This window comes from Dermacentor andersoni, chromosome 3 (genome assembly GCF_023375885.2).
Source record: "Dermacentor andersoni chromosome 3, qqDerAnde1_hic_scaffold, whole genome shotgun sequence".
Classification (NCBI taxonomy): domain Eukaryota; kingdom Metazoa; phylum Arthropoda; class Arachnida; order Ixodida; family Ixodidae; genus Dermacentor; species Dermacentor andersoni.
The window spans coordinates 156,603,261-156,615,767 of NC_092816.1; the positions used below are offsets into that span (position 1 = coordinate 156,603,261).

The 12,507-nt window shown below is 46.0% G+C and overlaps 1 protein-coding gene across 2 annotated transcripts in view; it reads left to right on the forward strand.

Annotated features, from left to right (window-relative positions):
- clu (clustered mitochondria protein homolog) overlaps positions 1–12,507 on the forward strand; it is a 102,817-nt gene that overhangs the window by 69,424 nt on the left and 20,886 nt on the right. For both annotated transcript variants that reach the window (XM_050172853.3, XM_050172851.3), the window contains exons 24-28: positions 3,101–3,265; positions 4,070–4,130; positions 5,814–6,076; positions 6,628–6,852; positions 11,512–11,592. In XM_050172853.3, coding sequence (XP_050028810.1) covers positions 3,101–3,265; positions 4,070–4,130; positions 5,814–6,076; positions 6,628–6,852; positions 11,512–11,592 — 795 coding nt within the window. The remainder of the gene's footprint in view (positions 1–3,100; positions 3,266–4,069; positions 4,131–5,813; positions 6,077–6,627; positions 6,853–11,511; positions 11,593–12,507) is intronic.

The window sequence follows — 12,507 nt, forward strand, 5'->3', positions numbered from 1 at the left end:
TAGTAAAGCCATTATGCACTGGAACCTTGTTATAACGAAGTCGAGGGGGGATTTACTTCGTTAAATCCATTGTTGCCATTTACTGCAATATATGCCCAGTGGGGTGTACAATTTTAATTCTTAATAAGAAGACTGCCTTGCGGTGCGCAGAGCCGCTAGCTACATTGCCACGCATGCGGTGAAATTTGAATAAAACAACAAAAGAATCTTTGGCATGTCACGCGACTTCTTAGCACCTGATGCGACAGCCTTTGGACGATGCCTGTCTTCTGTTCTATTGTGATGGTCTTTCGCGTGCGCTTTCCACTTGGCTCGTCGTGGTCGAGCAGCATGTGACACACAACCTAGCGCTCCTCCGTGCGATCGAGGAGGTAATCAAATTTCGCCTCACCAGCTTGGCTCTGCAGGCTCATTGCCTCCGAGATCGCAACGATGCCAAAATGATCTTGGAGGTCACGCCCAGCTGCCAGCCTGCCCGGCGCACCACAGGGTGAGGGGGAGAAGTACATGTGTGGCCTGGGTGTGACCTCGGAGATTTCGCCAGGGTGGTCTACGAGGCCAGACCAGTCGCGGCTACCTGCGCGGCGTGCCGTAGAGAGATAGAGAACTGAACGCACTTATGTTTCGCATCACTGCACGTAGCCGCGCAGCATGGCGTGACTCGTGCGCAGGAGTTATGAACTGCCGCGGCGAACACGTGCAGAGCCCCGCGGAAAGCAATGTACTCGGCCAACAAAGGTCAATTATTTTTGGGTTTCGGAGACTAATCTAGTTCGTAGAATCCATTGGCCGGAGAATTTCACTTCGTTAAAACACGAGTTTAAATATGTGGATCTTTATACAGATTTCAACGGGAATTTCATTTACTTCGTTATATCCATTATTTAGTTATATCCCGTATCGTCATAACGAGGTTCAAGTGCTAAAAGATTGTGTATTTGGCTCATGTAAACATGGATAATTGAGTAATCCCCACTGTTCTCACCAGCCTGTGTCTTATTAGAGTTTTAGCAGTGCCATATTACGGCACGATAAGTGCGGTATACGGTACGGTATTACCGTTCCGTACCAACCTACCGCAATGGCTGAAGACGTTTTAGCTGCATTTGCTGCTCTATGCGTACGGTAATCTGATAATGATGATAGTGGTTAACGTTGGGGCCTTGAAGAATAAAATAACTATGTGCTGAGCGCGAAATATTCATTTGGGCAAATACCAGAAAGATCTAGCTTGTCCACACACACATTATTCTATACGGAAGTGTTGGGTTATGGCTAACGTAGGCGAGAGTCGCAAAGCCATTAGCGACCTCTTGTGACACTTTGTCCTGCAACACAAGAAACATATTTTTGTTACATAGGTGTTTTTGTCTAAGCAACATATAAATATAGGAGTGTTTGTTGTCAGTTGCATCGCTGCCGGCACTTTACACCAGCAGACAAGTAGAATATAGTCAGTTACTGCAATAAAAACTCTGCGTCCCCTCTAAGTAAGCCATGTGTCACTACATGGCGCCACCAACCTGAAGTGCTTTCTTTTTAATGCCACTTTTTATTTTCTGTTTTTCTTTAAGATGGTTTTTCGCTTTTCTTAATATTCTTTTTTTCTCATTCGGCCAGAGTATACTAAACGCTTGTTAGAAGGGTACGGCCACAAGTTCAGTTCAGCCGAAGGTTCCTTCCGGTTAGAAGGGCTGTCTTGCTGCTACGTACTTCGTCGCGTCACAGCAGCTGGATTAATGCTAACTCGTGCCTCAGTCCTATCATCGTGAAAAACGCACACGAGACTTGAACATGCACGGCATGGACTCTGTGGCTGACGCCAGTTTCTCATTCTTTTGGCTTGGTGCAGCTCGGCTCGCGAAACACGGTGCCAGCCGAGCCATACCAACTCCTTACCGTCTAGTACGCTGTACGGAAAGTCATTCCGCACGGTAAAGTGCACGCATGCGCAGTCCTTGACCGGTATGGTATTACTGCACTTACCATACGGTAACTTGGCACAGCTAAAACTCTCTATTATACAACATAATATGCCTTTAAACTCGGTGGCAATTGACCCTTTGCAAGCCGTCACTCGTCACATTTGTTATCAAGCAATGCGCTGGCTGTGGGTGGCATTGCAAAAGAGTGCACCCTTGTCCTTAAACCTGTGCCCCTTGCTATTAGAAGCTGGCATATCTGCGAAGCTTAGACGTTCAGTGGGTAAGCGTGCCTTAGACAATATTTTCGGCAGCAGCATGAAATTACCACAAAATTCAGCACGAAATCAGACACATATTCTTAGATTAGACAGAAGCAAGCACTAAGAACTGTGTTCGCTCCTTCACAGCCAGAAATGTATTAGATTTCTTTCAAATATCCATATACAACCAAATATTCCACTTTTTGCATGCCTTGTTTTCGAATACGGCTATTAAAAATACAACATTCAAAATTTTCAAATATTCGCACTCCCTCACTGAAAACCACTCACCTTCTTTACCAGAGATTAAGATCCCTTACTGCGCTGCACCACACTGTGCAAGGTAGTTGTAAACGAGCAATGATGTTAAAGGGGCATTAAAAAGCCATGCTATATGAATTCAATTTAAACTGGTAAAGCATTCTTTCAAAAGTTCCTTTTCATAAGTTACAAAGAAAGTGGCAAGAAGACTTTATAGGTTGGCATGGGTCATGTGGTCATGCGATTACCCACCCACCGACCCGGTACTTAGTTCATTTACAGCGTAGCAGTGGCTCAGTTGCTATGCCATTGGCTGCTGCTAAGCACAAGGTTGGGGGTTTGACTCCCAGCTACGGCAGCCACATTCCAATGAGGGTGGAATGCGGAAATGCTCATGTATCGTGCTTCGGGTGCATGTTAAAGAACTGTATGTGGTCAATTTTAATTTGGCGCCTGTTATACATACATCCGTTATAGCCCACTGCACAGCATGGGGACTTTATATACTGTACAATTTAGCGGTCAGTCCATTTGTCTGCAAATCTGCTTTTATTTTTTTTTCAGCTTCTTTAAATATTTTGTTTGTGGCGTGCCTTGTGTTGGCCGTACCCTAGTGCCGGCAGTGCCCGTCATTACCTGTGCTCGTAATCGCAGGCGGTGGTGGTGGGTGAGCTGCTGACCCGTGCAGCCAAGCACCTGCTGACCACCCACCTACAGGGGGTCGACCCCACCAACATGGCAGCCGCCATCAGCCACTTTCTCAACTGCTTCCTAGCTGCGCCTACCGCCAACGTCCAGGCACCCGTGTCCTCCGATGAGGTGCGTGCGTGTTCTCGCCATGTCCCACTCCCACCTTTTTTTTACCTGCTGCTGTTGGCCTCGACACTATTGCTCTTCACTGCTGTTAGGTTAGGTTGGATTAGGTGGTGGGTGTTCTAGTTTGTTGTAGCAGTAATAGTGGTAATGTATAGTACGAATGTTCAATTGGTGCCCCTTCAAGTGCCAGTTAATTTTGTCTGTTGAAGATCGTGTGGCAACATAATTATTGCATCTTGGGCATTAATAAATATATACAGCAAAAATACAGACTGGGAATCTCAAATTTTCCTGAATTTCTGGATTCCATGCCCCAAACTCAAAAACTAGTTGAGCTACGCAAACCACATTGATGGTTTCATGGACAAATTTGCTTGAAAAACAGCGAGCCTCGTCAGATATTGTACCACTGGAAGTCATTAATGTTGTAAACAACGAAAGAACAGCATCCACGGCATGTTGATTTACTGTTGCCACAGCGAATGTGCATGCGCCTGTCTTGTAACTTCTTTCACATATGCACTTGGTGCGCACAAATTTTGAAGCACAGTTCCATTCGAAACTGTCGGTGCACGCAGAGCATTCGTACATCATTATTTTCATTAGTGCTTCTGATTTCGAGGCGTCATCTTGCCACATGCACTTGTCTATGCAGTGTGTGTACCAAGAATATAGCCCCCACACTACCAGCTTTACGTACTACGTTAAGGGTGCTGTCGATAGGGACTCGTTGTCTTGCAGTGGCGCTTACATTGTCCACATTGGCCATTGTATCAAAGTTTGCAGCACAATTTGTTCCTCTCGCAGCTCAAGGGTAACCGGAAGAAGGGCAAGAGGAAAGGAAGGCACAACCTGTTCTCTGTACAAGGTATGGGCATGATGCTGTCTTTCGCATTGTCATACAGTGAAACCCTGTTCAGTAAACTTTTCATTGGTAAACCTCTGCTGGTAGTTAAAGTTCTGTCCCTAACTGCATTCCTATTGCTTTTGTTAAAGAAAGTCTCATTATAGCACATATCGCTCACAGTTATACATGCCAGCATTTTCTGGACATGCGACAACCCTTTTTCATATTGTGGTTTTCCGCAAGGTGGTTTTCCAAGCCAGTCTCTGCATTATCAATTTTGCAATCGGTGTATATGTGCGGTGTATATGGCTATCCACATGCAACATACGAACCTGTTTCGCACTGCATCTTCACTTGAACTATCACTGATGCCACTCTTACAGCTGAACCTTATTTAATGAAGTTACATCGGACATGAAAATACCTTTGTTTTATCTGATCTTCGTTATTAACATATGCAAATATACCAGCAAAAAAAGAAATGAAATCTTTATCAGATCCATGTGAGTGAAACACAAGTGGGGTGCCTCTGATGGGCAAGTAAAGGGTCTTTGTGGATTTTGATAAACCATAGACAGTTTGCCGTGCCGATCTGGGAAACAATACCGTATTTACTCGAATTTAGGCTGGCCCCGATTCTAAGCCAACCCTCAAAAGTCCAACGCCAGGGGAGAGAAAACAAGAAACTTGCTTCTAATGTAGGACGAACAAGAAAGTGAGGACAGTGTTCACGAAATGAAAACAGCATTTACTGAATATGAACATGCCATCCTCATTGTAGCGCACACAAAAAGCAACTCCCGTTGCCCCCCCGCCAATGACAGACGTTTTCCTCATCAATGCCGAAGTTACACCTGGCTTGAACGTTTGACGATGCCTCTGTGGCCAGCATAACCTTTCATTCGAAAATGGCACTATATAGTGGCATCGCCTGTTTGTTGCCATTGCGATAATGCCTTACTGCACGCCGATAAGACACAGATCAAAATGGCAACGTCGCTTGTGTACTTTAATCGCTTGCTGGCGCGGCTAGTAGCGGCTGCGACGCTTACTTTCCTACATGGTGCTAGCTATGCACAATGTTCACAATTTCATTTAAAAACTGGTGCGTTTTTAAAAAACCCCGAATCTAAGCCGACCCTAGAGTTTGGTATATGATATGAAAAAAGAAACTATCGGCCTAGATTTGAATAAATATGGTATATCTTTTTCTATAGTCCCATTTCATATCCTATCTGTCCATGTTTGCCGCTCAGGTGCTTTTTTGTAATGAAACTGCTTACCTTGCTGAGGTATCTCTTTATTTATTGGTCTGGGTCAGCCATATCCCTCTCCTAATCCCTTCCTAAACTGTCAGTTTTTGCTTCGAGCTGTCTTTATACCCACACTTTACAATTTTGGCTATTTGTGCATGTTATGCATGGCCATGGCGTGTGAATTGTTGCTTGTAACGGAACGGCATCTTCAAGAATGAACAGAGAAAGGGCAGGCGCATCATACTTTTTTATTGGGAGGAGCCAAAGTCCTACATTATTGATTTGTCACTAACAATGAGAGCTAAGGTGTTGTGCACCCAGAAGTTTGCATGTCCAGTGGCTTGACTGCAGAGAAAAGTTCGTCGTGAACGAGAGTAGCTGCACCCGTGTCCATCGTTTTGGAAAGAGGGCGGGCCCGTGATTTTTCGCTGGGTACTTGTGCGTGTAGACTCCAGCGAGTGGGCAAGCCTGACGCCACGCTCCCTGTGGGAGCAACTGCGTGGGGAGCTGCGGTCTTACTACGGCTGGGAGCTGCCCTCGACGGCCGCGTCGGCCGGCGGGTGTCCGGACGAGTACCTCGGGAGCCTGCGTCTGCTCAAGTGCTCCCTCCTGCGTTCCATCTGCCTCAAGACGGGCCTGCAGCTGCTGCATCGCGAGTACGCCCTGGATAACCGGGCGCGAGCCCCTTTCACCGAGGACGACATTCTCCAGGTGGGTGCCTCCAGATGGGCACTTCCGTTCGGTTGGTCGATTGGTCGAGCAAATCAATGAAATGACAGCATGACAGTAGCTTGCGCTGTAATTGCTAACGACCCTGCAAGCAACTGTAGAATGAATGATACGCAGCACACATTCTTTTTGGTCTGCATTTATTGGAGGCATCGCTTCAGGCTGTGCGTTTCGAGAAGCGAGCTCTGCGTTGGAATACGGCAAATCGGGAAGTTGCTGCTTTGAAGCCAAGTGGCCCACTTGAGACTTTACTACCGAGTGCCTTGGTAAAAAGGCTTACCTGTTGTCCTATCAATGCGTTGTATCAGCGAGATCCTGAAAAACAGGCTCAGGTGGTTGCTACTATGGGGGCTGCATAAACGGGACAACAAAAAAATGGCCGTGCTTCCTTTGCAAGAAGGCTACGGTTTCAATTGTACTGGTTTGGGGACACCAACACACATGGAAGCGAGTTAGGGCAACACTTTTGAAGTGGCCGTGTGCTTGTTTTGCATTGTGTCGACGCCATCCCAGTGACCTTACCTGTCGTGCAGGTGTTCCCGGTGGCCAAGCACGTGCATCCTCGTGCAACGGATGCATACCACTTCTACCTGACGGGCCAGAGCAAGATCCAGCAGGGCCTGCTCCGCGAGGGCTACGAGCTGGTCAGCGAGGCCCTGAACCTGATGAACAACGTCTACGGAGCGCTGCACCCGGAGATCGCCCAGTGTCTGCGTCTACTGGCTCGCCTGTGCTACGTTATGGGAGACCACCTCGAGGTGGGCTGCATTTTAAGGCAAAGCCTTCATTTTCTCTTCCCCAGGGATCATCGTCTTTTCCTGGCTGATATACATACCAGGTGGCTAAAATGTCCTTGAGCCTGGTGTCTTCATCATCGAAACGACAAAAAGCGAGATGTGGGCATGAGACATGACCAGTTTAGTGCAGTTGAACCTCGATATAACAAACTTCAGTATGATGAAATTCTACCTATAACAAAGTATTCGACTTTTCTTAAATTCTTGGCCATAGAACACCATGTATTTAGACCTCAATATAACAAAATGAGAGTATACGTGATTTCAAATACAGGCGGACTCATTTATAATGAACTTCGTTATTCCACAAAAGGGGGTCATTGTATTCAGTGGCATAGCCAGAAATTTCGTTCGGGGCGGCTCATGTTGCAGCTCGACCTCTTCCTTATAGAATTTGCAGAGGGACCAAATACACGAATAATAACTGCATTGCCATTGCCAGAGATGCTGCAAACGAATGCTTGAACGCTACGCACTGTCAAGACAAGTAAAATATGTATTTCTTTTTCATAAAATAATATACTCGTATGTATCAAAAATTGTGCCCGAAATAACTGATGTCAATGCTTCCATATTTTCTGTCTGTTTAATAAGTAAAGAAAATATCAGACGAACTTTAGAACCATATCAGTTTGAAACCAGCAATGCAGTACATGCCGCTGATATGAAAAATGTAAAGGCCATGAAATGAACAAGTTGAGGATGAATAATTTACTCAAACTTTGTCATTCAAGAACCTTGTTTACATTTTTGTACATATGTAACGGCCAGGGAAAAATCTCAATGACGCTGTCCTTCGGTCGAATGCATTGCACAGGAGCAGCCGTCACTGGTTGTGTAATGTGAATAATTGCACCGAAATTATAGCCGCAACAGAGAGCGACCACGACCTTTCTCGTCTGCTAGCCAGAAAGCGTCCAAAGCTCTGCCAGGCAAAAATCCACTCGGCAAGAGAAAAACTAATGCGCATCAAAGTGTACAGCACAGTGGTCGGGGCAACACAAGAAAAACGCAAGCACTTTGGCTGGCTCCGGCAGCCCGCAAGTGTTGAGAACAAAAATAAATTGAAGAGGCTCAATGTGTCGTCGCAAATAAAAGTCAACGTAGAAAAATAAGAACATAGTTACCTTTCCTGGCTTTAGTGTCTCCACATGGATGCTTTTGTGCAGGTGAAAAAAAATGTTGATATTATTTTCTGTGACATGGCGGCAAAAATGAACCACCACAACGCTTCATCTCATCAGACCTTGCTGCGTGCTTTGTCAACTTGTCTGATAGCGCGTTTGATTTGGGTTGTCTCGTTGTATGGTCCGATGTACAAGTTTAGAAAAGTCAATGCACCTATGGCGTCAAATGTTTATAACAACATTAAGCCCACAAAGTTCCAGCATTGAAAATCTAAAGCACGACTTTGGAAAAATCAGTGCACCTTTCGCATCAATAGTTTATGAGAACTTTATACGTATAAATTTTCAGAATTGAAATCCATGCGCTCCGTAAATTACGTGGCCTCCGCGAGATGCCGCGACAAGCCCGCTCACCATCAAAATGCCCTTGAAACTTTGTGCTCGGATGGGGCTCCTTGCATTATGTGACTCCCGGTGTATGGGCCAGTGTCCATACAAAAGACATTTCAGTGCGAACATTACGAACTCAGCTGGATTTTGGGTGCAACCCCCGTAAGCCGCCGCCACCCCCCCCCCACCTCCTCTAGCTAAGCCCCTGATTGTATAATTATTTTGTTATATGTGAACTCACCCTTCAAAACGCACAAAAATTACTGATATAGAAGCTGGTATTGACAGTTACGATTCAACACCACTTTGCTCCAAAAACAGGATTTTCATTATCTTCATTTTTGTTCCAAGCTTTTTCCTGGATCTACCTGCAAGTTTCTGTTACAAACGTCATCTAAAGAATGAAATGCAGCATCGCAGCTCTTTCAAAGCTCACTGGCAGGTGACTGGAGCCCAGCAAGCTCCAGTCACCTGCCATTTTGAAACTACGTGTGCAACTGCCACCATTTTTCCTTCGAGAGCCTGATGTACACTCAAGCCTCATTGTAACGAAGTTGACAGGGGAGCCAAGATTACTTTGTTATATCCATTATTGCCATTTACTACAATATATGCCCAATAGCGGGCACAATTGTAAACACCGAAACAAGAAAACAGCTTTGCGGCGTGCGGAACCACTACACGGCCATGCATGCAATAAAATTTAAATAAAACAGAAAAATCTTCACCATCTGCGACACGTGCACGACTTCTTAGCACCCGATGTTGACAGCCTTTAGATAGCGGTCTGCTGTTCCATTGTGATGGCCTTTTGCATTCGCTTTCCACTTGGTTCGTCGCGGTCGTGCAGCATGTTCGTGACGCACAACACAGAGCACTCTGCTGTGTGATCAAGGAAGCAAGCAAACTTAGCCATGCCGGCGTCGCTCGGCCGGCTTGTGGCCTTTAAGATTGCACCGGTGCCAGTGCGATCTCAGATGCCACACCCAGCTGCCAGCCCGTGCGGTGTGCCGCACGGAGAGGGAGAGGGGAATCTACGGCCTAGGCATGACCCCCAAGATTGCACCGGAGAGATCTCAAAGGCCAGGCCCAGCTGTGGCTGCCATAGAGAGACAAGTGAATGCACTAATTTCTTGCACCACCGTGACTTGCGCAGGCTTGTACGCGACCCACGAAATTGTGCTGAGATCTTGGAAACTACGTCCAGCTGATGCCTGCCTGCACTGCACAGCATGTTGGACAGTAGAAGTGAATACACGAATCTTTTAATCTTTCACACCACCAGGCAGGTGCAAGAGGGAGAGGGCGGTGGCGTAGCAGGTGGGGGAGGTTGGCATCCACCTTGACATGTAGGCATCGGTTGTCGACTTCGTGTCGTGCCTTCAGCAAGGCACGCCTCAGGCATTTTTAATTTTTTCGGGGCGTAGTGTAGACCTTGCTCTCAAGCAGTAACAACACGTCAAGTTGATTTAAGTCGAATACATGTGCAAACCACTCTTGCAAACTGATGAAGTTGGAAAACTAGGCACTTCACCATTGCTGAACCTATGCCCCTGTGGGCAGGCACAGAATCATGCTGAAGTGCCCACCATCTACCTCTGATGCGAGACTGGCCCCAGGGCCATACCATCTTCTCCAGAATGTTGTTCACATAATTTTGACTGTTCACTTTCATTACCTTGTAGACGTAAAACAGGATTGTCGAACGCCACATCGTTCTGGTGCCTGTGATGACTGAGGCCAGGTGTCCCTTCCGATGAATGTAGCCACCACATCCATTCGCATCTTCGGCCAATGGACCCAGAATTCTGTTTTCTTTCTTTTTTTTTTTTTTGGCTGAAAGTCGTCCAGTAGCACATTGTTTCTCATCAGTCAAGAACACTGTGTGATAGCACTCTTGAGAGTGTGCTCCAAAAGTGTACAGCTTGTCTGAGCGCAGTTTGATATCGTAAGGTCATCCAGAGCATGTCGTGGAGAATGCAAGCCCACGTACCATATTGTGATGTTTGTAACCAAACCCTCACTTTCGCTTAACTCCATTGCCTGTTTCCTCAAGCATCTCCTCAATTTCTGCTTGATCCACTGTCTGACAATCCTGACCGTAGCAGGAGATGGTGCAGTGCGTGCTCTTCCTCGCCTGGCTCGATGCTTGAAGTTCTCCTGGAAACATAGATGGCGAATTGGGTTGTTCTGGGAGCAACGCCAGTGGTCTCTGCATTTCTCCTGATGCCAGGTCCCAGACCTGGAAAGCAAAAAGGTCTTGGTCCGAACACATTTAGAAGCTTGGGAGTCTGAAAGTAAGCAGCATCGTGCTTCACCTACTCAAAAAAAGGATGGCGTGAAGAACAAATACGCAAAGTTGCAAATTTTCTGTCCAACGGCTACAACAGTTGTGCCTTAGGAACTTGTTATCCATCCAGCTTGGGCCACTGGGCACGTACTGACCGCTTTCTTGCAGAGTGAACAAATTGGGCCAATAGGCATGTGCCCATTCTTGGCCAATCGCCTGTGTCATCCGCTACTGCTGCTTCCTCGCTAACTCAAACAGGCTTTGTCATTTTGGTCCCAAAATTGCGTTGGATCTGCTTGCTTTTCTCTAGAGTCTACACACTCTTCCCATTTGCACAGTCATCTTGGTTTCACTGTTTAGACGCAGACATTAGCGTCTAAATGCTTGCTTTGTCAGAATGCTTGCTTTTCGGTGTTGTCGTATCGCTGTGGCCAGTGAAATGGGTGCCATGCTTTGGCTGCTGTTGCCGGAGAAAGAATTTGGCTTTTGTTTATATCAATCAGTTGCTTAGTATTCTAAAGGCCCAATGGGGGCATTGTACGGGTACAGGGTGAGGTGCAGGGCATAAATAACACCTCGGTATTTTTTATTAAAGATCTGGAAATGGAAAAACAAGAAACATAAAATTGAATATGCCTCAAAAAAAAAAGTTTAGCAGTTTTCAGACAAGAAAATTCTTATGTTGCATAGCTGGCGAAGAGCAAACATGCTGATGTGTACAAAACGATGAACCTAAATTGAACACTGCTGCACTGTCCCTTTATTTGAATGTACTGATATTCCTCTTTTTTTATTTTATTTTATTGTTAACAGGCCATGGCCTACCAGCAGAAGGCTGTGCTCATGAGTGAACGAGTGAACGGAATCGACCACCCTTACACCATCACTGAATATGTGAGTATACAGCGAGGTTTTTCATCTACCTAGCATTGTTGACTGGCTTCACCAGCCAGCAAGGCACCTGTTCTCTGCTAGGGCTTTTTGTAAGAAGCCGGTGCAGAACACCATTTAATGTGAAATTAGCATTGGAATTGAGAATTGATCGCTAAGCAACGAAAGGGCGCATTTATCTAGACCAACTAGTTGCAATGCAACCGGGTCATAGTGTATGAGTGGGCAAGATGAAAAATTGTTGCGAGCACTTTCAGCAGCCACTTCCGAGTTTCGAGTGGCACCTTAATCATTGTGTTGTGCTAGTCATGGTGAATTCACATGCAGCCTGAGAGGATAACAGCAAAATATGAAAAGCAGCTAAGGGTTGTGCAAAGAGTGATGAAGAAAAAATTTCAGACATAACATTAAGAGACTGGAAGATGGCAGTATGGGCTAGAGGGGATGCTGGTCTAGCCGATATTTTAGTGGAGATTAAAGTGAAACAGCTGGAGTTGGGCAGGTCTTGCATACAGCTGATAGCCAGCGGTCTGTCTGAGTGGTTGCCAACTGAAGGGAAATGCATTCGGAAGCAGCAGAGGATTAAACTTGATGATGAGATTAGGAAGTTTGCACATGCGTAGTAAATTCTCGGGGAGAGTCCTTTGTCCTGCATCAGGTGCTAGGATGATGATGGTGTTGATGATGACAGTTAAGCAGGGGTCGGGGCAGATAACACTGGACGTTCAAAGTTCTAATACAAAGCCTTTATTTCTACACGTAGTGCCTTGGGCTTAGAGGAGGTTTGGAGAAGCTTTGGAGAAGAATTTTGGAGAAGCTAGCAAGATGCCACCTCAACAGTATTATGCTGTGTTGTATAGCTCATTTGCAGTACTTTGAATACAGTCGCTGATTATGTATTGGACACTGATGGAGCCT